This window comes from Oncorhynchus mykiss, chromosome 4 (genome assembly GCF_013265735.2).
Source record: "Oncorhynchus mykiss isolate Arlee chromosome 4, USDA_OmykA_1.1, whole genome shotgun sequence".
NCBI classification, from domain to species: domain Eukaryota; kingdom Metazoa; phylum Chordata; class Actinopteri; order Salmoniformes; family Salmonidae; genus Oncorhynchus; species Oncorhynchus mykiss.
In genome coordinates this window covers 5,757,360-5,779,468 of record NC_048568.1, presented here as the reverse complement: position 1 = coordinate 5,779,468, position 22,109 = coordinate 5,757,360, and the positions used below count along the sequence as shown (strand labels likewise).

General features: G+C 42.2%; 1 protein-coding gene across 1 annotated transcript; it reads left to right on the top strand.

Annotated features, from left to right (window-relative positions):
• Window positions 1-1,360: 1,360 nt before the first annotated feature.
• On the top strand, window positions 1,361-5,530 carry LOC110521991 (zinc finger and BTB domain-containing protein 25). The gene is made up of 3 exons (XM_021600026.2): window positions 1,361-1,471; window positions 2,983-3,177; window positions 3,631-5,530. The coding sequence occupies exons 2-3, from the start codon at window positions 3,005-3,007 to the stop codon at window positions 4,865-4,867; spliced, it is 1,410 nt and encodes a 469-aa protein (XP_021455701.2). The 5' UTR covers window positions 1,361-1,471; window positions 2,983-3,004; the 3' UTR covers window positions 4,868-5,530.
• Window positions 5,531-22,109: the final 16,579 nt, after the last annotated feature.

The following is a 22,109-nucleotide window of genomic DNA, read 5'->3' as shown; positions in this document are numbered from 1 at the left end:
CAACCAGTCTCATTTGCATGAATTATATCTCTCAACTTTAAACAATGCGAAATTTGAATACAAAATAAGTTGTTTAGCTTTTTCCTTTGATATGGCTGCATGAAATTGCAAACAATGTGAATTCAGCGATTACATTTGTTAACTTCATCTTTGTGGCTCCCTGATGAAACAGTAACATCCATTACTGTAGTTAGGCTTAGAACATCTGAACTCTCTATTGCTGCTTTTCAACTGTAACACCAGTGTTACACTAGTGCAGGGTTCTCCAATTAGCGCCCCGAGAGTGGTTTTAGTTTTTTGAGCAAAAAAAAATATTTAAATTGTTCACAGTGTAGCCATTGTTATATAAATGCAGCTGAAAAGCCCCAGCAGCCTTGCCTTGGCCCCAGGGCCGGTGCTAGCGTTTTGGGGGCCCTAAGCCAGATTTGGTCGGCATGGCTAATTGAGTGATTGTCAGTGACTGACATAACAATAAAAAAATTGCTCAACCAAATTTCGAACTTGCACCTTGTGTATTCTACTATTCTAACTCTCAACAGTAAATTGAGACCCTGAGTTCCACAAAAAATGTATTAAGTGTTCTGCAGTTCTACACATTTTGCCATAGGGTGGAGATACATTTTTTTTAACACCTTTCATGCAATTCTATTCATTGTGGCAAGGGGCAGAGATTTTTTTCTCTCTTCAGTTTTGTAGCTACTTTCCTGCAATTCTATGACTTATGCCATGACTTATGCCATGTTAATGATATCTCAGTGAGAGTGACTAACAAAATCAATTTGAGGTCAGGGCCCCTGGGCACGTGCCATGCATGACCGGTTGGTATTCGGCCATGATAACTAATTTAACAATCTAAAAAATGCTGGCTGACCTGGCTAATTGAGTAACTGTCAGTGATTGACATAACAAGATAATAATTGCTGATTCACAACCAAATTTCGAACTTGCACCTTGTGTATTCTACTATTCTAACCCTCAACAATAAGTTGAAATCCCGACTGGGGTTCGGGCCCCCTAGCGGCCTGGGCCCCCAAGCAACCGCTTTTGTCACTTATTCCTGAAGCCGGCCCTGCTTAGCCCCAAGTTAGAGCAGGTACCGGAGCTATGGTCAAGTGAGATATAGGTGCCTGCCTGCATAGAAGGAAACAGAACACGGTTAAATCATCAGTGGAAATGCCCCATATATGGCTTTGCGCAGTGTGTTGAATAGATTCCACGATCCGGACATGAGTGAGTGCTCGGCTCGTTCTCGACACTGTGCGCGTTGAAATCTACGCCCACGGTGACGTTAGCACCGCCTACCGGGCGAAATGCCGTGAAAGAGTACGTCCCAAATGTACGGCGCAGTACAGTCACGTGACGAATAACATGCTCAGTTGACAATCACATATGAAGACGTGAGAGACTGCGAGAATTTCTCTGCAGCAACAAATAGACTCCGAAATATAAACCTGTATTTCGCAAATAGGTGGTAAGAAAGACTCCCAATTATCGTATATGTTTTGTTTTGCAAATAGGAGGGGATATCCAAATGCATGCATTAGTCTAGAAGGAACACTTGATTCGGTCTGAAGGAACACTTGATTCAACGCAGACGTGTGTGAATGGATATTATGCTGTCGTGAAACAAGTTGGCGAATTTATAATGAAACTAGCTGTGGGTTGTAGGCTACATAGGGGACTGGCATATTGACCATCTTTTAGGATGGTATTTTCAGTTATTGATGTATTCCATTCGTCGAAAGCTGACCCTGTCGTGGTTGCAGAATGCATGCTTTGTTGCCATGTCTGACAGTTCATCGTATTGTCCCATCAGCTTTGAAGTAGATACCATGAATGTATACATTTGAATAAAGGCTTGCTACAATATAAATATGCCCGTCGACAATAATACTTCTGGCATTTTTGTAAAGCTCAAATTCTCGCCTTTTCAAGGAAAACACTGTCATGTCCCTTGACGGTTATGATTGGGATAAAATATAGAGATTTACACTTTTTAACCTGTAACTAAGGCTTTATAGCATATATGGTTAATTATGGCTGGCATTGGTTAAAATCTGCCACAATATCAATGTTGTCAGCTAAGGTACAATGTATGAGGGGATAGTAGGTGGGTTGGACAAGGCTATCAGAATGTGCACATTATGGACGGTAGAGGTAGCCTAAATAGTCATTATTTAATAAAAAAATAAATTCACTGACTATGTGACTAAAATGGCTGGGATTTAAAACTAAACTAAAATTGTTTTAGTCGAATGAATACTAGAACTAACGAAGGATGAAATAACACAAATGTAACAGCCTAAAATGTATTTTAAAACTTAATCTTAAATAGCTGCCAATATGAACACTGCAGTGTAACAGTACATTATATTGACCCCATGCTCAGTTGCAATGTACCATTATTGCTATAAGGCTACATTGACATCTGGAATAGTTTTTATGTCATAGTTTTTTAGGTTAGCCTACAGTTACTCAATGTTTCAAGTGTCAATGTTGTCACACCAGACGTGAAACTCCTTTACTATCTAAAATGTCTACATGTAGAAAGTTATGGAGATGCCAACATCTGGCCCAGTACTTTAGTTAGAGATGCTTCTTTCAGTTCTTTGACCAGCAGAGTATGCCATTGTTTCAACAACACCTTGAGAAATGCCTTAGTGCATGAGTCAGAGGTGTTACATTTACGAACATATGTTTGGTGCGTGTTTTAGAGCGTGGGGGAAGAGTGTAGTCCTATAGAACCACATTTTGTCATTGCACAGAAATCAGACCTGTCATGGCTACCAATAGTATTTGTGTGTTTGATCGTTTATTGAGCTTACCTGGCAAAATGGAATAGCCCCAGAAGTGCAAACCCACCACATTAAAAGTATTTGATAGGAAGGACATACTATTTTAACCCACGTCTGCACAATATATCCTCTCCCAAATTAATTTTAAGCTGTATATAATACAATCTTAATTACTGTGTGCGTGTAGCAGGAGGTCGAGAAGTGGCATCATGGACGTGTCCAGCCACAGCCTGTTCCTCCTGCAGCAGCTCAACGTCCAGAGGGAGTTCGGCTTCCTGTGTGACTGTACTGTCGCCATTGGCAACGTGTACTTCAAGGCCCACCGGGCCGTCCTGGCTGCCTTCTCCAACTACTTCAAGATGATCTTCATTCATCAGTCAAGGTTTGCTAGCTTTTATCAACAGTACTAGTCAATATCACACTCATGTTGTTGTTAAATACCTATGTTGAGGCCTTCAAGTAAGTACTTAGCATTGTACAGTAGCGTGGGCTAGCGTCCACATACGATGTAGGCTAGCATAATAGTGGTCGTCAGGGGTTATTTCAGTGGTATTGGAGATTCAAAGGAAGGTTGTGTGTTGACTAATATTTCACTGACTGTTAAGCTAATATTATCTTTGAGGATGGTAATATACAAAATGTGTATGATATGTGTCACAAATAGCTGTCACAAATAAGATATTTTGAGCTAGTTTTGTATTCATACATCTTACTCTACAAAATCCAAGAGATACTTTGATATAAGAGACAGGTCATTTTATGGAATCTGTCTTTGCAGACTAAAAGCTAATGGTCAGCAATAATACTTTCCCACTGTCTACTACCATCTCCACAGCGAGTGCATTAAAATCCAGCCCACGGACATCCAGCCGGATGTGTTCAGCTACCTGCTCCACATCATGTACACTGGCATGGGCCCCAAGCAGCCAGTGGACCAGGGCCGCCTACAGGAGGGCATCAAGTTTCTCCATGCCTACCAGCTGTGCCGTAACCCCGATGAGGGTTCCCCCGATGTTGGCGACCTGGTCCGTATGTCCAACCTGTACGGTATTCAGATTTCATCCCAGTTGGCCAACAAAGAGGGTACTGAGGGCCCTAAAGGTAGTGCAGGGGCCCGAGGAGGAGGCGGCCCGGAGGACGGGCGTTCGTCCACCCTGGCGGGCCGCTCCCACGCCGCACAGTTCTCGATGACCGTGGGGATGGAGGGCCTCCCCTCCTCGGACCGTCAGCCCTTCTCTGGTCTCCTCCATGGCGTCTCCTCAGTGGCTTCCGGCGACGACTCAGACATCTCGACACGCATCAAGCAGGAGAGGATGGAGGAAGGGGAGGGAAAGGAGGGCCACCAGGTGCTGGGAAGGGTAGGGTCTCCAACATCTCCCTCAGCCCAGGGTGGCAGCCCCTGCCAGGGCCTCCTGTTCAAGGATGGACCTCTGGTGCTGCTGTGCCCTCGCTGTGGCGAGCGCTGCTCTTCCCCCGAGGGGCTCCGCAAGCACCTGTTCAGCCATGCCGCCTGTTCCCTGGATCCCAGTGGACTAATGGAGGACCTCTCCCAGGGCAGGGTAGGGGACCCGGAGGGCCTTGAGGACAAGCAGCAACGTGGGGCCCCCCAGGATCAGCTAGATGCAGGCTGCTTAGAGGAGGCCCTGCGGCAGAGCCAGGCCCTAGCTAATGAGCTAGCTGCTGAGCTAAGTTGGAGCAGGGGCGGTATAGCCATTGGCACTAGTCCACCCCCCACCACCACCTCCAGTACCAGTCACGCACGAAAGCGCAAGATCGCTTGTGCTGTGTGCAGCTTGCGCTTCGCCCAGAAGAGCCAGCTGCAGGAGCACATGTATACTCACACGGGCAAGCCGTCACGCTACCACCGCTACAGCCGCCTTTGCAGCCAGCTCATCCACGCCTCCGGACACTTCTGCGAGGGGCCACCGGAGGGCGGTGTTGGGGTGGCAGCAAGCACCACAGTAATGTTGACGGAGGAGTCCAACAGGGAAGCTCAGGACAATGGCAGCTCCTGCTATTCGCTAGACTCTGAGATCTCACAAGAGAGCGTGGATGCCGTCACTGTGGAATGAAAGTGATAAAAAAAAACTGAGTTCCAAATATTTTTTCTTATTCTTAATTCCCGATAGTACCTCCTGTTTCAGTTTGTTTCTTTGGTTTGATTCCTACTGAACATGACCTTGTTTCAGTTATAGGGATTCCTTACATTTTGTCATTATCCTTCCACTTATCTGCTTATATCCTGTCTTTTGTCAATACTGTCATCTTTCTGTTGGTTAGATGAAACCCTGTGATGTGATTCCAGTGTAAACCTTATCTAATTTTATTCAGTGAATGTCTGAATAGAATAGAACATTGTTTTTACATGATACTTGTGTTCTCTCTCTGTTGTCATATGTTACCAGCTGATATTGATTGGAGTTGAGCAAATACTATGTATCTGCATTTATTTCTGAGAATTTGCACTTTCCGAAATAAGTAGTTGTTGAAACAGGTATAGTACCAGTCAAAAGTTTGGATACACCTACTCATTCCAAGGTTTTTCTTTATTTTTACTATTTTCTACATTGTAGAATAATAGTGAAGACAACAAAAATGTGAGAATAATACATGGGATTATGTAGTAACCCAAAAAGTGCCTTTATGACGGCTTTCCATTCTCTCAACCAGCTTCATGAGGTAGTCACCTGGAATGCATTTCAATTAACAGGTGTGCTTTGTTAAAAGGTCATTTGTGGAATTTCTTAATTAGTTTGAGCCAATCAGTTGTGTTCTGACAAAGTAGGGGTGGTATACAGAAGATAGCCCTATTTGGTAAAAGACCAAGTCCATATTATGGCAAGAACAGCTGTTATAAGCAAAAAGAAACGACAGTCCATCATTACGTTAAGACATGAAGGTTAGTCAATTCGGAAAATGTACAGAGCTTTGAAAGTTTCTTCAAGTGCAGTTTCAAAAACCATCGAGCTATAATGAAACTGGCTTTCATGAGGACCACCACAGGAAAGGAAGACCCCGAGTTACCTCTGCTGCAGAGGATAAGTTCATTAGAGATACCAGCCTCAGAAATTGCAGACCAAATAAATGCTTCAAAGAGTTCAAGTAACAGACACCTCTCAATATCAGCTGTTCAGAGGTGACTGCATGACTCAGGCCTTCTTAGTCTAATTGCTGCAAAGAAACCACTACTAAAGGACACCAATAATAAGAACAGAGGTGCTTGGGCCAAGAAACACGAGCAATGGACATTAGACCTGTGGAAATCTGTCGTTTGGTCCAAATATTAGATTTTTGGTTCCAACTGCTGTGTCTTTGTGAGACGCAGAGTAGGTGAATGGATGATCTCTGCATGTGTGGTTCCCACCATGAAGCATGGAGGAGGAGGTGTGGGGGTGCTTTGCAGGTGACACTGTGACACTATTTTGAATTCAAGGCATTCTTAACCAGCATGGCTACCACAGCATTCTGCAGCGATACGCCATCCCATCTGGTTTGGTCTTAGTGGGACTATCATTTGTTTTTCAACATGATAACAACCAAACACACCTCCAGGCTGTTTAAGGGCTATTTGACCAAGAAGAGTGATGGAGTGCTGCATCAGATGACCTGGCCTCCACAATCACCTGACCTCAACCTAATTGAGATGGTTTGGGATGAGTTGGACCACAGAGTGAAGGAAAAGCAGGCAACAAGTGCTCAGCATATGTGGGAACTCCTTCAAGACTTGGAAAAGCATTCCTCAAGGAGCTGGTTGAGAGAATGTCAAGAGTGTTCAGAGCTGTCATCAAGGCAATGGGTGGCTACTTTGAAGTGTTTAACAGTTTTTTTGGTTACTACATGATTCCACATGTGTTATTTCATAGTTTTGATGTCTTCACTATTATTCTACAATGTGTTATTTCATTCTACAATGTGTTATTTAATAGTAAAAATAAGGGAAAACACTTGAATGAGGTGTCTCAACTTTTGACTGTTACTGTATGTAATGTTGTTATGGATGTTTGTCAGAGTTACAGGAATTTGCAAGGGACAACTTCTTAAGACCACAATGTTGCAGTACACAATTAAAGTATGGAATATCATTATACATATTGGAGTTATTTTATATTTCTTCCCAAAATTGTGAGCAGTGCCTTGCTGTTTATTTTTTTTATTCAGTACCTCCTAACAAACTAGCTAAACAAACTAGAGAATTATCTTGAATTCAAATGATTCAGGAAGAGTGTACTACCTACTTAAGTGGACAAATATGCAAAAGTAGACTGTCACAAGTGTCATCCCAAGAAAACCTGGAAAACCTGAATCTCTATGTTTCAAGTGTCACAAGAGAGGTGATCTAGAATCAGCTGTTTCCTGTCTTATTCATTCTTGATCGAAAAGACAAAACCGATTCTAAATCAGTTGGGGGGGAGGGGGACTCAATATACTTTAAAATGACAAAAAAAAACAACTAAACTGTAGAAATGACAATGGACCTACATTCACACAGTTTCTAGACTGTCCAGCTCGCTAATAATCACTGAAATGAAAGGTAGACAGTGAGGGAGCATTTAAAATGTCCTAAATGATGGATAGAGGGCTATTTTTTTTGCTAATTTTGCCAGCAAGGAAATATATCACATTTTCAATGTGGCCCTCCGTACCTCGTTAAAGACCGAATGCGGCAAGGACCTTTAGCAGTGGGACCTTAGCAGAGTGGTTAAGTATAAAGTACACTTGTTGAATGTCCTTTCTCCTTGACTAGGAATATTTTCAACACTAAGAGGAAGGACTTATTTTAGCTCATAACAGGCTAACATGAGTAGAAGTGACTAAAAGAGATGTTCTGAAATTCGTTAGTGCTCTACAGCTTTATGATAGTGAGATTATAGTTTCACCTTTGATGGATATGTGCCAGTGGCCATCAGAATGTGTAGAAGAATGCATCTGGTAATGACAAACCAGGAGTCTGCATGTACTGTGATAGGTTTATACTGTCTCGAAATTGACGATCAGTGTTGCCATTTTGGGTGTTGCCATTTTTGTACTGTTGTGTGTGACTTCTGGTCTGTTTGAATTCGCTACTCTTCTATGGTGTTTCCACTTTGTCATACACTTTAAACATGAATGTGGTTTAATGTTTTGTAAATCTGTGTCACCTTTCCATAAATGAGAAATGTTTTGTAAATAAATGTTAAGAGACTGTCCAATGTAACTCTTCTCATTGATAAAAATCATTGGTTTCCACAAACCTGAGTCTGTTTGTGCTATACAATGCCAACTCCTTTGCCAACTCCCTCCTTGTCATGCCAAACTTAGACAAGGACTGCAATGGAGTAGGCAAGAGCACAAACAGATCTGGGACCAGGCTTTATGTTCCCTGTTCTTGTAGTAACAATCTCTTACCACCAGAGGCCACTTAAGAGCTGACGGACTCATCCCCAAAAGGTACCATCGCTCCTCTCCTCTACCCCGTGCTTAATGAGTCCCAATTCTCCACCCTTTTCCAGAAGTGTGCACTTGAAAAATATCTGACATGGATTTAACAAAGATGGAAACTCCCTCCAGCATATGCTTACGCCAATCCTATGCTTATAAATCCATAATGGGGAGTGTGCAAGTACACACTTCTGCATACGCGTGGAGAATTGGTAAGCAAACATGGTCCATTAGTAGCGCAGGGTAATGGAACGACTACACAGAATGTTTTATGCATCCCTCTACGGGGCTCAACAACAAAATATTAAAACTGACAGATGGCTTCTGACTCTGAGATAGCACACCTCTCAAGCAGTGGGTTAGATACATTCTAATTCATTCTTGGACAGCTAGTGCTGGAACCCATCAAACTGTCCAGTGTTGTATTGATGATATATATTGTTACATAAAGTAAGAGGCTGAGGCTGTAAGGACAATAATTCTCCCTCCCAAACAAATGGAAAACTATTATTGCACCTAATTTAAGAGAAAAACTGATAAACTCAGAAACAGAGCTGTAGTGGTAAAAACTGGCAGTTGCTTGATGATTTATTATAATTTAACTAGGCAGGTCAGTTAAGAACAAATTCTTATTTACAATGACGGTCTACCAAAAGGCCTCCTGCGGGGATGGGCGATGGGATTAAAAATTCAAAATAAAATACAAATATAGGACAAAACACACAAACAAGAGAGACAACACTACATAAAGAGAGACCAAAGACGACAACATAGCAAGGCAGCAACACCTGACAACACAGCATGGTAGCAACACAACATGACAACAACATGGTAGCAACACAACGTAGCAGCAGCACAAAACATGGTACAAACATTATTGAGCAAAGACAGCGGCACAAAGGGCAAGAAGGTAGAGACAACAATACATCACGCGAATCAGCCACAACTGTCAGTAGGAGTGTAGATGAGTCTTTGAATGAAGAGATGAAGATAAAACTGTCCAGTTTAGGTAGGTTATAATTAAATATAAGATAGTTCTATTGCTATAGAAACCAAACACTGCAGCATTCACTGGGGAAGATAATTTTCACCTTAATGAAAAACATTGGTAGACCAGGAGTGGGATTTTGCTTGTCTGTTCGATAATTGAATTAAAAATATTGTTATACTGATAAATACATACAGTGGGGCAAAAAAGTATTTAGTCAGCCACCAATTGTGCAAGTTCTCCCACTTAAAAAGATGAGAGAGGCCTGTAATTTTCATCATAGGTACACTTCAACTATGACAGACAAAATTAGTGAACAAAATCCAGAAAATCACATTGTAGGATTTTTAATGAATTTATTTTCAAATGATGGTGGAAAATAAGTATTTGGTCAACAACAAAAGTTTATCTCAATACTTTGTTATATACCCTTTGTTGGCAATGACAGAGGTCAAACATTTTCTGTAAGTCTTCACAAGGTTTTCACACACTGATGCTGGTATTTTGGCCCATTGTTTTGAGGCTGTTGCTGGGCAACACAGACTTTCAACTCCCTCCAAAGATTTTCTATGGGGTTGAGATCTGGAGACTGGCTAGGCCACTCCAGGACCTTGAAATACTTCTTACGAAGCCACTCCTTCGTTGCCCGGGCGGTGTGTTTGGGATCATTGTCATGCTGAAAGCCCCAGCCACGTTTCATCTTCAATGCCCTTGCTGATGGTATGCTCTGTTACTTTGGTCCCAGCTCTCTGCAGGTCATTCACTAGGTCCCCCCGTGTGGTTCTGGGATTTTTGCTCACCGTTCTTGTGATCATTTTGACCCCACGGGGTGAGATCTTGCATGGAGCCCCAGATCGAGGGAGATTATCAGTGGTCTTGTATGTCTTCCATTTCCTAATAATTGCTCCCACAGTTGATTTCTTCAAACCAAGCTGCTTACCTATTGCAGATTCAGTCTTCCCAGCCTGGTGCAGGTCTACAATTTTGTTTCTGGTGTCCTTTGACACCTCTTTGGTCTTGGCCATAGTGGAGTTTGGAGTGTGACTGTTTGAGGTTGTGGTCAGGTGTCTTTTATACTGATAACAAGTTCAAACAGGTGCCATTAATACAGGTAATGAGTGGAGGACAGAAGAGCCTCTTAAAGAAGAAGTTACAGGTCTGTGATAGCCAGAAATCTTCTTGTTTTTAGGTGACCAAATACTTATTTTCCACCATAATTTGCAAATAAATTCATAAAAAATCCTACAATGTGATTATCTGGATTTTTTTCTCTCTCATTTTGTCTGTCATAGTTGAAGTGTACCTCTGATGAAAATTACAGGTGGTTGGTGGCTGACTAAATACCTTTTTGCCCCACTGTATCTACCAGCACTTTATATACATTTAATAATACTGAAGCTGTTTTTATTGAACACAAACAACAATGTTGTGTAGATACTTTGTAGAAAAGACATGTATGCAATTCTTATATGAACATAAAGGAGCAGACATACAAAAACACCCAGAGTTTTAGGTACAAAATAAACAATACAAAACAGACATACAGAACAAGGACAGGTAAATAGAAAGAAGGCAGATGTCATCGCCCATGTCCATCCCGCCATCAACCCCCCCTCCCCCCAAATCCTTTCTAAGTGTAGAGTGTTTGCCAAATCGCTGAGCCATAACTTCCTTCTGTTGCAAAAACAAGATTCATTTTTTTTTGCTGAAATGAGACTGTAAGAGATGAGTTGTTTTAGGGGTTAATCTGTTTAGCGTTTATGACACTTACAGGATGATCAGAAGTGGGTCTGGGTCAATTGAAGTCTTCAGAAGATCCTAAAAATTCCACACCAATAACCATACAAGTTGGAGCATAAGGCAAAGCAGTGGAGTAATGTACCCTGCACAGCATGACATGTATCATATGTAAACAGACATTATGTTAACAGTTTTAGAAACGTCAGAGTGTTTTTTTATCCAATGCTACCAATCACATGCATATCCTAGCTTCTGGGCCTCAGTAACAGGCAGTTTACTTTGGGCACGTCATTCATCCGAACTTCCGAACAGTCTTAAGAGCCTTAAGAGGCTTATAGATAGGACCACTCAACTTGGTCAAAGGCCTTTTCGTTGTTAAGGGATAGTGTAACAAGAAAGTTAACTTTGGGTAACCTCTATAAAAACATAATGTTAAAGAGGTGCCTTAGATTGAAGAATGAGTTTATGTTAGGGATAAAGCCGGTCTGGTCTGAATGGACCAATTTGCCCACCATTTTGCCTGTTATCCAGAGTTTTTGCTAAAATCTTTTGGTCTGTATTAAGGAGAGATATTGGTCTGTATGACCCTACCTCTTCTGGATCATTACCCTTCTTATGTATAACTGTAATTAACCCCTAATCCAAAGTACGTTGGGAGAGCTCCATCCTCATTGGCCTGAACCAACAGTTTGTGCAGGTAGGGAGAGAGAATGTTGCTGAGTGTTTTATAGAATTCACCAGGGAATTCATCAGGCCCAGTGTCTTGCCACTCTTTAGAGATTTAATTGAGATATTTCCTTATTCAGGAAGTTAGAATCTTCCTGGTTCAGGGCAGGGAGATTACAGTCCTCCAAAACGTTTTGCAACGTTTTCGAAGTTGTCTGGCAAGTAATTTGTGCGGTTTATCACCAAACTCAAAATATTTTTGCTTGGTATAGAGAAAAGATTTAGCAATTTTAGCTGAGAGAATCTGATTATATTCCAATTTAAAGTGGTTCTTTTTTTAATGTTTGATTTATGTCTGTGTTGTCATTGATATCAAAGAAAAATGTAATTTGGTCTTTAAGATGTTCACAGAATGTTGATTCTGTGAGGAGCTGAGGATTCAACTTCCAGACCCTCTCGTTTTATACGATGTCACCCAACCTCAGGGAAAAGGTGAGTGGACTGTGGTCCGAGATTATAATATCATGATATCTCACATTACAGGTAAAAGGGAGTAATTGAGCATCAACCAAAAAGTAGTCAATTTCAGCATAAACATTGTGAACATGAGAGTAAAAGGAGTATTCTTTACCCGTAGGGTTAGAGATCCTCCATATATCAATTAAGTTAGAATTGTTTATGTAGGTAGACAATAATTCACTTGAATAAGAGGTATGCCAGGTAGAGGATCTATCCAAATATTGGTCTAGCACACAGTGGGGTTATCAATGTTAGGCCCATAGATATTAAGAGGTACAGAAGTATAATGGATCTCTCCTATTACGATAACATAGCAACCCTCTTTACAGTGCCTTGCGAAATTATTCGGCCCCCTTGAACTTTCGACCTTTTGCCACATTTCAGGCTTCAAACATAAAGATATAAAACTGTATTTTTTTGTGAAGAATCAACAACAAGTGGGACACAATCATGAAGTTGAACGACATTTATTGGATGTTTCAAACTTTTTTAACAAATCAATAACTGAAAAATTGGGCGTGCAAAATTATTCAGCCCCTTTACTTTCAGTGCAGCAAACTCTCTCCAGAAGTTCAGTGAGGATCTCTGAATGATCCAATGTTGACCTAAATGACTAATGATGATAAATACAATCCACCTGTGTGTAATCAAGTCTCCGTATAAATGCACCTGCACTGTGATAGACTCAGAGGTCCGTTAAAAGCGCAGAGAGCATCATGAAGAACAAGGAACACACCAGGCAGGTCCGAGATACTGTTGTGAAGAAGTTTAAAGCCGGATTTGGATACAAAAAGATTTCCCAAGCTTTAAACATCCCAAGGAGCACTGTGCAAGCGATAATATTGAAATGGAAGGAGTATCAGACCACTGCAAATTTACCAAGACCTGGCCGTCCCTCTAAACTTTCAGCTCATACAAGGAGAAGACTGATCAGAGATGCAGCCAAGAGGCCCATGATCACTCTGGATGAACTGCAGAGATCTACCGCTGAGGTGGGAGACTCTGTCCATAGGACAACAATCAGTCGTATATTGCACAAATCTGGCCTTTATGGAAGAGTGGCAAGAAGAAAGCCATTTCTTAAAGATATCCATAAAAAGTGTCGGTTAAAGTTTGTCACAAGACACCTGGGAGACACACCAAACATGTGGAAGAAGGTGCTCTGGTCAGATGAAACCAAAATCGAACTTTTTGGCAACAATGCAAAACGTTATGTTTGGCGTAAAAGCAACACAGCTGAACACACCATCCCCACTGTCAAACATGGTGGTGGCAGCATCATGGTTTGGGCCTGCTTTTCTTCAGCAGGGACAGGGAAGATGGTTAAAATTGATGGGAAGATGGATGGAGCCAAATACAGGACCATTCTGGAAGAAAACCTGATGGAGTCTGCAAAAGACCTGAGACAGGGACGGAGATTTGTCTTCCCTCTCTCCTGCATGACAATGATCCAAAACATAAAGCAAAATCTACAATGGAATGGTTCAAAAATAAACATATCCAGGTGTTAGAATGGCCAAGTCAAAGTCCAGATCTGAATCCAATCGAGAATCTGTGGAAAGAACTGAAAACTGCTGTTCACAAATGCTCTCCATCCAACCTCACTGAGCTCCAGCTGTTTTGCAAGGAGGAATGGGAAAAATTGTCAGTCTCTCGATGTGCAAAACTGATAGAGACATACCCCAAGCGACTTACAGCTGTAATCGCAGCAAAAGGTGGCGCTACAAAGTATTAACTTAAGGGGGCTGAATAATTTTGCACGCCCAATTTTTCAGTTTTTGATTTGTTAAAAAAGTTTGAAATATCCAATAAACGTCGTTCCACTTCAAGATTGTGTCCCACTTGTTGTTGATTCTTCACAAAAAATACAGTTTTATATCTTTATGTTTGAATCCTGAAATGTGGCAAAAGGTCGCAAAGTTCAAGGGGGCCGAATACTTTCGCAAGGCACTGTATAGTGACCCACAGAATCTGACCGACCACTCCCCCAAAGCAAGCACCCTTACTCCCCACCCTGTCCCCCAATGCTCGCCAACATTTACCCTCCCTCTCAACCAACCTTCAACAAGCATATACAAATAGGAAAAAATTATTACAAATAAAAAACACACTGTTTGGCCGATGCCAGAAATGCTGGCATCGGCGCGACCTCGAACGAGAGGTAAAACAAAAATAAAATCCCAAATACATGTTCACCTCTCACTATCCTAGAACTTCTACTAACATATGAACTGAGGAGGCTCCTGCAAATTAAGTGCACATTTAGCATCTAATAAACCAAAACAGAATACATTGCAAAATAAACATATGACTCATTCAAGCACCTTCCTGGATTGACCCATGAGATAAGGAAGATATAACAAGTTTATATTGCTGAGGAATGCAGGTCTAAACATAAACCATCAGCAACTGATACAGACAGCAGTACATTTACATATTGTGGGTTGGGAGATTGGAACAAGGATCTTGCTAAATCGCCCCCAAAAATGTGTAATTTTTGGGGGGGAAATATAACCAAATATATACGAATAAATATAAATATTCATACCAAAAATTTAAATTAAAATATACACATACATAATCATAAAATGATGAGAAAAAAAATAAAGTACAAATAATAATTATATGTACACACACACACAGCAAGAATGAAAGTGAAATGAAAGCTCAGATCGCCCCCCAGTGGCTGGATCAGCATCTTACATGTCCGCGTGGAACAATAAAACTTCATTCGGCAGCCATTGCTGAAATAGTTTAAGATTTCTCCCGCTATTGCACCGACAAACCTCAGAAATCTACCCACTTCCTGGTTAACTCTCTCCACCTGCCCGTTACTTTCGGGGTGAAAACCTGAGGTAAGGCTGACAGAGACCACCAGACGTTCCATGAACGCCCTCCAGACCCTCGACATGAACTGGGGTCCCAGATCTGACACTATGTCCTCAGGCACCCCGTAGTGCCGGAAGACGTGAGTGAACAGGCCTCCGCAGTCTGTAGGGCCGTAGGGAGACCAGGCAAAGGGAGGAGACAATAGGACCGACAGGTGTGACCACGGCCGTTGTGGAACGGGTAAGGGTTGTAGCTTACCTCAAGGCAGGTGCCTAGGAGCCTTACACTGGGCGCACACCGAGCAGGAGAAAACATAAACCCTCACATCCTTAGCCAAAATGGGCCACCAGTACTTCCCAAAGACAGCGCACCGTCCGGCCGATCCCAGGATGACCAGAGGATTTTGATTTTATTTTATTTTATTAGGATCTCTTTTAGTCCCCATTTGGACTAATCTTCCAAGAGTCCTTAACATTAAAATACAATTTATAATACAAACACACTTTCACATATAACACACTATTACAAACATACATAATACACTAGCATAATGACCCAATAAATACTCAATCTAAAAAATATATTAAAAAAATAAAATAAAAAATATTGATTCTTCATCTACTATTTAAACGTATATATTGAAAGGTTTCTAGTTTGCTCAGTTAATTTATTCAATTTCTTTATTGCTCTAAATCGAAATGTTCTTTTGCCCATTTCTTTTTTCTGTCTGGATAACGCATAGATGGTGGACAATCTATTCCTAGTATTTACGGAATGTCTGTCTCTTACAAACTGAATACCATTGCGAATAGAACTTGGCCGTTTTAAATGATGTATATTATAAAATAAGATAAGCATGTTTTTTTTCAATTATCTTGTCGATTGATGACCAACCAAGAACACTGTGCATGACTGCAACAGAAGAACCATATCTCCGCCTTAAAACAATCTTTGTTGCTTTATTCTGTGCATTCTGCAGCCTCCTAACTTCACTAGATGATGCATTTCCCCAGACCATCGAACAATAGTTCACTTGACTCTCAACCAATGCCTGTGTTATTTGCTGAAGGATTTTCCCTGGTAAATATTTAGCTATCCTTCTGATTATGCATGCTGTTTTAATATTTTTTTTTTTACATAGATTAGTTATTTGAGACGACCATGATAAGCAGTTGTCTAGCTGCACTCCCAGTAGTTTGGTTTCTGCCACTTCTTCAATTTGTACTCCTCCCATACTTAATTGTATCCCATGCTGTTTTGGCCTTTTCCTAGTTGAACAGACCAACATAACTTTGGTTTTCTTGGTGTTTAAAGCAAGTTTGTTTTGGCAAACCCATTTCCTGATAATCTCCAAATCTCCTTGCAAAGCTTGCTGTACCTGTTGAACCGATTGTCTTGCTGCATAAATTGTAGTATCATCTGCAAATATAGTAGCTTGAGTTTCAACCAAGGCATAGGGAAGGTCGTTGGTGTATATTAAGTAGAGAAGTGGCCCAAGGCAGCTGCCCTGCGGTATTCCACAGTTTAACCTTTAGCGTCGAGCAAACCCGTATCCGGGAGCGTAATCATAGCCTCAAGCTCATTACCATAACGCAACGTTAACTATTCATGAAAATCGCAAATGAAATGAAAGAAATATATTCACTCACAAGCTTAGCCATTTGTTAACAACACTGTCATCTCAGATTTTCAAAATATGCTTTTCAACCATAGCTACACAAGCATTTGTGTAAGTATTGATAGCCTAGCATAGCATTAAGCCTAGCATTCAGCAGAACATTTTCACAAAAACAAGAAAAGCATTCAAATAAAATAATTTACCTTTGAAGAACTTCGGAGGTTTTCAATGAGGAGACTCTCAGTTAGATAGCAAATGTTCATTTTTTCCAAAAATATTATTTGTGTAGGAGAAATCGCTCCGTTTTGTCCTACTTCCGGCGCCGACAGAGATGGCCGCCTCGCTTCGCGTTCCTAGGAAACTATGCAGTTTTTTGTTTTTTTACGTGTTATTTCTTACATTAGTACCCCAGGTCATCTTAGGTTTCATTACATACAGTCGAAAAGAACTACTGAATATAAGATCAGCATCAACTCACCATCAGTACGACCAAGAATATGTTTTTCGCGACGCGGATCCTGTGTTCTGCCTTACAAACAGGACAACGGAGTGGATCCTATGCAGCGACCCAAAAAAACGACTCCGAAAGAGAGGGAAACGAGGCGGTCTTCTGGTCAGACTCCGGAGACGGGCACAGCGCGCACCACTCCCTAGCATTCTTCTTGCCAATGTCCAGTCTCTTGACAACAAGGTTGATGAAATCCGAGCAAGGGTAGCATTCCAGAGGGACATCAGAGACTGTAACGTCCTTTGCTTCACTGAAACATGGCTCACTGGAGAGACGCTATCCGAAGCGGTGCAGCCAACGGGTTTCTCCACACATCGCGCTGACAGAAACAAACATCTTTCTGGGAAGAAGAGGGGCGGGGGCGTATGCCTCATGGCCAACGTGACATGGTGTGATGAAAGAAACATACAGGAACTCAAATCCTTCTGTTCACCTGATTTAGAATTCCTCACAATCAAATGTAGACCGCATTATCTACCAAGAGAATTCTCTTCGATTATAATCACAGCCGTATATATCCCCCCCCAAGCAGACACATCGATGGCTCTGAACGAACTTTATTTAACTTTGCAAACTGGAAACAATTTATCCGGAGGCTGCATTCATTGTAGCTGGGGATTTTAACAAGGCTAATCTGAAAACAAGACTCCCCAAATTTTATCAGCATATCGATTGCGCAACCAGGGGAGGAAAGACCTTGGATCATTGTTACTCTAACTTCCGCGACGCATATAAGGCCCTGCCCCGCCCCCCTTTCGGAAAAGCTGACCACGACTCCATTTTGTTGATCCCTGCCTACAGACAGAAACTAAAACAAGAGGCTCCCACGCTGAGGTCTGTCCAACGCTGGTCCGACCAAGCTGACTCCACACTCCAAGACTGCTTCCATCACGTGGACTGGGAGATGTTTCGTATTGCGTCAGATAACAACATTGACGAATACGCTGATTCGGTGTGCGAGTTCATTAGAACTTGCGTTGAAGATGTCGTTCCCATAGCAACGATTAAAACATTCCCTAACCAGAAACCGTGGATTGATGGCAGCATTCGTGTGAAACTGAAAGCGCGAACCACTGCTTTTAATCAGGGCAAGGTGTCTGGTAACATGGCCGAATACAAACAGTGCAGCTATTCCCTCCGCAAGGCTATCAAACAAGCTAAGCGCCAGTACAGAGACAAAGTAGAATCTCAATTCAACGGCTCAGACACAAGAGGCATGTGGCAGGGTCTACAGTCAATCACGGACTACAGGAAGAAATCCAGCCCAGTCACGGACCAGGATGTCTTGCTCCCAGGCAGACTAAATAACTTTTTTGCCCGCTTTGAGGACAATACAGTGCCACTGACACGGCCTGCAACGAAAACATGCGGTCTCTCCTTCACTGCAGCCGAGGTGAGTAAGACATTTAAACGTGTTAACCCTCGCAAGGCTGCAGGCCCAGACGGCATCCCCAGCCGCGCCCTCAGAGCATGCGCAGACCAGCTGGCCGGTGTGTTTACGGACATATTCAATCAATCCCTATACCAGTCTGCTGTTCCCACATGCTTCAAGAGGGCCACCATTGTTCCTGTTCCCAAGAAAGCTAAGGTAACTGAGCTAAACGACTACCGCCCCGTAGCACTCACATCCGTCATCATGAAGTGCTTTGAGAGACTAGTCAAGGACCATATCACCTCCACCCTACCTGACACCCTAGACCCACTCCAATTTGCTTACCGCCCAAATAGGTCCACAGACGATGCAATCTCAACCACACTGCACACTGCCCTAACCCATCTGGACAAGAGGAATACCTATGTGAGAATGCTGTTCATCGACTACAGCTCGGCATTCAACACCATAGTACCCTCCAAGCTCGTCATCAAGCTCGAGACCCTGGGTCTCGACCCCGCCCTGTGCAACTGGGTACTGGACTTCCTGACGGGCCGCCCCCAGGTGGTGAGGGTAGGCAACAACATCTCCTCCCCGCTGATCCTCAACACTGGGGCCCCACAAGGGTGCGTTCTGAGCCCTCTCCTGTACTCCCTGTTCACCCACGACTGCGTGGCCACGCACGCCTCCAACTCAATCATCAAGTTTGCGGACGACACAACAGTGGTAGGCTTGATTACCAACAACGATGAGACGGCCTACAGGGAGGAGGTGAGGGCCCTCGGAGTGTGGTGTCAGGAAAATAACCTCACACTCAACGTCAACAAAACTAAGGAGATGATTGTGGACTTCAGGAAACAGCAGAGGGAACACCCCCCTATCCACATCGATGGAACAGTAGTGGAGAGGGTAGCAAGTTTTAAGTTCCTCGGCATACACATCACAGACAAACTGAATTGGTCCACTCACACAGACAGCATCGTGAAGAAGGCGCAGCAGCGCCTCTTCAACCTCAGGAGGCTGAAGAAATTCGGCTTGTCACCAAAAGCACTCACAAACTTCTACAGATGCACAATCGAGAGCATCCTGGCGGGCTGTATCACCGCCTGGTATGGCAACTGCACCGCCCTCAACCGTAAGGCTCTCCAGAGGGTAGTGAGGTCTGCACAACGCATCACCGGGGGCAAACTACCTGCCCTCCAGGACACCTACACCACCCGACGTCACAGGAAGGCCATAAAGATCATCAAGGACATCAACCACCCGAGCCACTGCCTGTTCACCCCGCTATCATCCAGAAGGCGAGGTCAGTACAGGTGCATCAAAGCTGGGACCGAGAGACTGAAAAACAGCTTCTATCTCAAGGCCATCAGACTGTTAAACAGCCACCACTAACACTGACACTGACTCAACTCCAGCCACTTTAATAATGGGAATTGATGGGAAATGACGTAAATATATCACTAGCCACTTTAAACAATGCTACCTTATATAAATGTTACTTACCCTACATTATTCATCTCATATGCATACGTATATACTGTACTCTATATCATCGACGGTATCCTTATGTAATACATGTATCACTAGCCACTTTATACTATACTATGCCACTTTGTTTACATACTCATCTCATTTGTACATACTGTACTCGATACCATCTACTGTATCTTGCCTATGCTGCTCTGTACCATCACTCATTCATATATCCTTATGTACATATTCTTTATCCCCTTACACTGTGTACAAGACAGTAGTTTTGGAATTGTTAGTTAGATTACTTGTTATTACTGCATTGTCGGAACTAGAAGCACAAGCATTTCGCTACACTCGCACTAACATCTGCTAACCATGTGTATGTGACAAATAAATTTTGATTTGATTTGATTTTGATTTGATCACGTTTGGCTAAGAAAAAAATCTGAAAATGCAGTCTCTACAACGCCAAACTTTTTACCAAATTAACTCCATAATATCGACAGAAACATGGCAAACGTTGTTTAGAATCAACCCTCAAGGTGTTTTTCACATATCTATTCGATGATAAATCATTCGTGGCAGTTGTGTTTCTCCTCGGAAGCAAATGGAAAAATACACGCAGCTGGAGATTCCGCAATAATTGCGACGGAGGACACCAAGCGACCACCTGGTATATGTAGTGTAAAATGGTCAATCTTCCAATGATATGCCTACAAATACGTCACAATGCTGTCGACACTATGGGGAAACGACAGAAAGTCTAAGCTCATTCGTGACCCATTCACAGCCATATAAGAACTCATTGGTACACAGCGCCTTCAAAATCTGGGGCACTTCCTGTTTGAAATTTCATCTTGGTTTCGCCTGTAGCATCAGTTATGTGGCACTCACAGACAATATCTTTGCAGTTTTGGAAACGTCAGAGTGTTTTCTTTCCAAAGCTGTCAATTATATGCATAGTCGAGCCTCTTTTCGTGACAAAATATCGCGCTTAAAACGGGAACGTTTTTTTATCCAATAATGAAATACCGCCCCCAGAGTTCCAAGAAGCACGTTAGGGGAAGAAAATGAACCATTGATATAGGTGGACTGTTTCCTGTCAGTTAGATATGACTGTACCCAATTCAATGCTACCTCCTTAAAACCATAATGCATTAATTTTGTCAAAATAATTTCATGATCCACTAAATCAAATGCTGCACTGAAATCTAAAAATACTACACCTACAAACCTGCCATTATCCATAGCATTGAGCCACTGGTCAGTCATGTCAACCAATGCAGTTGGTAACGTGTGGGCCCAATAGATCAGCCAGTCGCGGACAGCAGACGGAACGTACAGACGCACGGACGGGGGAGCGGGCTCTGCACGTGACGCCCGCTCAATGTCCGCGAACAGCTCCCACACTACCGGCGCCACCAAGCAAGAGGCGGGGAGTATGGGAGTGGGATCCATGGGCCCGCTCCTCTGTGTCATACAACCGGGACAATGCGTCTGCCTTAATAAAGTTTTAATTAAGGATTCTATTTATAAGGTTCTATGCATGTGGCCGCTTTTTCTAAATTCTACACTCTTGGGGATTCACAAGATTGTCAACATCAGAAAAATGTCACTAAAAACTGATTGTGAATGTGTTCTAACGGCTTCTTAGTTTAGAGAAACTGCATATTGGACTAATTCATTAGGTATATTGATTGGCAATTATAAAAGGCTGAATTATTACATTTAAGGATGTTGATAAGTGAGTAAATTAGTACAGGTGGGATTAGCCACATGAAAAAAATACTACAGTTTATGAAATATAGAATATTAATATAGAATTCTGTAGTAAACTGTAGAATACTATACTACACACTGTGTATATACTATACTACACACTGTAGTATTCCTCAATCATATGTAGTACTTATTATAGAAGTTTGTGGTATACTGTAATATACTATAGTAAATACTACAGTATACTACAGAGCGCAAAACCACTACAGTAAATACTAAATTATATACTACAGTATTTAATTTGCATATATCCTGGCCATTCCCCTTCCCCATATAAAAAGTTGTGCCTCCCATAAGTGAGAAACCTACATGTCAAGAATAGATTATGTATTGTGTTCCCTACAGCTTATGGAAAAGAGCAGAGGCCCTGAGCCTATCTGCTCAGATTTCAGTCCCACCTA

Bases quoted from the DNA above. Each gene is read 5' to 3' on its own strand.
- LOC110521991 (XM_021600026.2), top strand. From the start codon at position 3,005: ATGGACGTGTCCAGCCACAGCCTGTTCCTCCTGCAGCAGCTCAACGTC. The intron at 3,178-3,630 runs GTTTGCTAGCTT...CCATCTCCACAG, and splicing joins ATCTTCATTCATCAGTCAAG to CGAGTGCATTAAAATCCAGC.